Source organism: Euphorbia lathyris, chromosome 3, assembly GCF_963576675.1.
Source record: "Euphorbia lathyris chromosome 3, ddEupLath1.1, whole genome shotgun sequence".
NCBI lineage: Eukaryota > Viridiplantae > Streptophyta > Magnoliopsida > Malpighiales > Euphorbiaceae > Euphorbia > Euphorbia lathyris.
Window position 1 is genome coordinate 81,050,127 of NC_088912.1, and position 2,591 is coordinate 81,052,717.

The 2,591-nt window shown below is 36.3% G+C and overlaps 1 protein-coding gene across 1 annotated transcript; it reads right to left on the reverse strand.

The window, feature by feature from the left end:
* Positions 1–690: 690 nt before the first annotated feature.
* On the reverse strand, positions 691–2,047 carry LOC136221778 (dof zinc finger protein DOF3.1-like). Its single transcript, XM_066009207.1, has one exon. It carries the CDS (start codon positions 1,647–1,649, stop codon positions 924–926), a length of 726 nt encoding a protein of 241 aa, XP_065865279.1. The 5' UTR covers positions 1,650–2,047; the 3' UTR covers positions 691–923.
* Between the last annotated feature and the right edge of the window lie 544 nt (positions 2,048–2,591).

The following is a 2,591-nucleotide window of genomic DNA, read 5'->3' on the forward strand; positions in this document are numbered from 1 at the left end:
TCTCTTAATCTAAACGGTTTAAGTTAATTCAATTATCGATAACTTATTGTTATTGTTAGTTGTTTACTATTTGTCACGAGTTTATCGATATAATTTATAGGATTTAGCTGGTTTTATTTCGAATCATTTGTCCTTTTGAAATAGCTTTCAACTATGAATGATAATTTCTAAAACGACATACTTTACAGAGACAATCCTATTAACACTCACAATTAATACAATTATCATTATTAATTATATTTTTTTAACTATTTATATAATTTCGACGAAAATTGTCATTGTGCCACACCGGCTTAACACTATCGTCCGAACTTGTCTCATTTTATCACTTAGCCCTTTTTATGTGTATACATGACATTGATTAGCTCTATCAACTCATCTTATGTATCCTATTAGCACTCTCAACTCACCAAACATTTCATGCCTCTTATATTTTTATGTTTGTTTCAAAACAACGAAAAAAGAATTCACACTAGAACGTAGAAGGTGTCATGAAAAGTGTACTCGATGTCATGTGTGCATAAAATGGCTAAATGTATGACAATTTTTGAGTTGATGGGGTGATCGGTTGACTATTAAGTAAAAAATGCTATTGAAAATTGCTATTGTTTTTCGATTCTAACCAGACGAAGCACATATATCGTACCGATAGGATGGAAAAGTAAATAGAAGCTACAAGAGAACCAAATAGAAACTAACCAAAACTTTCATGAAAATGGAAACCAGCAATTACAAATCCCTGCATTATCACTAATTAATATAATTATGGTCCACAAAACCAAAAAAAAATTACTTTTTCCCCCTTCCATTTCATAAGAAATCCCACACAGCCAAAAAATTAATAACAAACCCATATTTTTTTTAGAGTAAATATAATTAGATATTCATCAAAATAATTAAAAAAAAAAATCTCTATATTTTCCCTATTGGAAACTAGAACCTGGAGTGTAAATAGAAAGATCAGGCCACCCATTACTGTTTCCCCAATCACCACTTTGCAAGTAGTTCTCTCCACCACCACCACCGCCTCCTCCGCCGCTACCACCACCTTGAACATCTTGACCCGAACCAGCATTTATACTTGAATTCAAGTCCTCACCGAACCCACCCATATCCACCATTTTTAGACCCGAACCATTCGGGTTCAAACCCTCAAAAATATTCCCAAATTGCCCATTTGATGCCAAGAGCGAGCTGAAACTCCCACCCATATCCAATAACACCTTCCGATCCTGATCCGGTTCTAAACCGTACATTCGGGTCGGGTCACCCAAATTCGAATTTCCACCATTAGCGACCAATTGTGATGCCGATGTTGCAGATGTAGTTGATGTTGATGTAGATGAAGATGATGCTTCCGGTTGCCGGAGAGTGATCCTTCCCGGCTCGGAGTTGGGATCGGAATTTGCGCGTTTAGAGTTTGAAGAACGTTTGTTCTTCCGGGTTCCACCGCCGACGGGGATATTTCTCAAAGCTCCGCCTTTTGTCCAGTATCTCCGGCAGTTTTTGCAGAAATGACGAGGCTGAGAGAGATTATAGTTGTTGTAGTAGCAGAATTTGGTGTTGGGGGAATCACAGCGGGGACACTTGAGGTGTTCTTGCTCCGGGAATTGGGGCTTCATCGGAGAAAATGCCGACGGATCCTGCATATCTATAACAGAGAAAAGATTTCAGCTTTATCAAATTTTTGAAATTTTTGAAGCTTTTTTAGGCTTTAGAAGGTGAGAAGTGGCGAAAAGGGAGCAGAGAAAACTGAAAGAGGACAAAAAGGTTGGATTTTTTGTTCAGAACAAGACATGGATTTTTCTGGAAGAGAAGAAAGTGATCAAAATTCAGAGATATTGGTTGATTTTGAGAGGGAAAAGGGAATTGAAATTAGGGGTAAGATTAAGTGAGAGAGAAAATGGAGAAAATGTAAAGAGTTTACGCGTGAGAGTGACCAGTGGAGAGAACAAAAGAAGAGAAGACTTGAAATAGAGAGAAGAAACAAAATGAAATTCGCTCTCTCTCTCTTTAGTGGACAATGACAAAACTCCTATTTTAACCACAAAACATATAATTAGATACGATACACCACTCTTGGATTAACATTCATATATATAAGAGACTATGTCTTATTTAAAAAAAAAAAACTAAAAAAAAAACTATGTCTTAAATAGTGAATAATACTTTCCGATCGGTCTTCCAATGACCTGAATCAACAACAAACAATCAAGAAGGGATCAGAATTTGATGTCTTCTCTCGAATGTTTAAGTCACTAAAATACTTTGGATAAAGTATAAACTTAGAAGCAGTTAATAAGAGAATGTAAACAGTAAAGGACCTTGAGCTCTATTTCTAAGACTATTTATGAATGATTACATATCTAAAGTGTAATGCGTTTTACACATGTCAGCTCCTGATTGGTTCGATAATGCCTATTTTCATGTGTAGACTCATAGTTGGCTTCGAACTCATTTTTCTTGTCATTCTGTAATGTATGACACGATCTAGTAAAAAGGAGCGTACCTTTGAGGCTTGAAGCATCCATTGGTCCACGTGTTAAGCTAGATAACTTCATGTTGAAGCTTCTCAATTGCCGCACGATCCA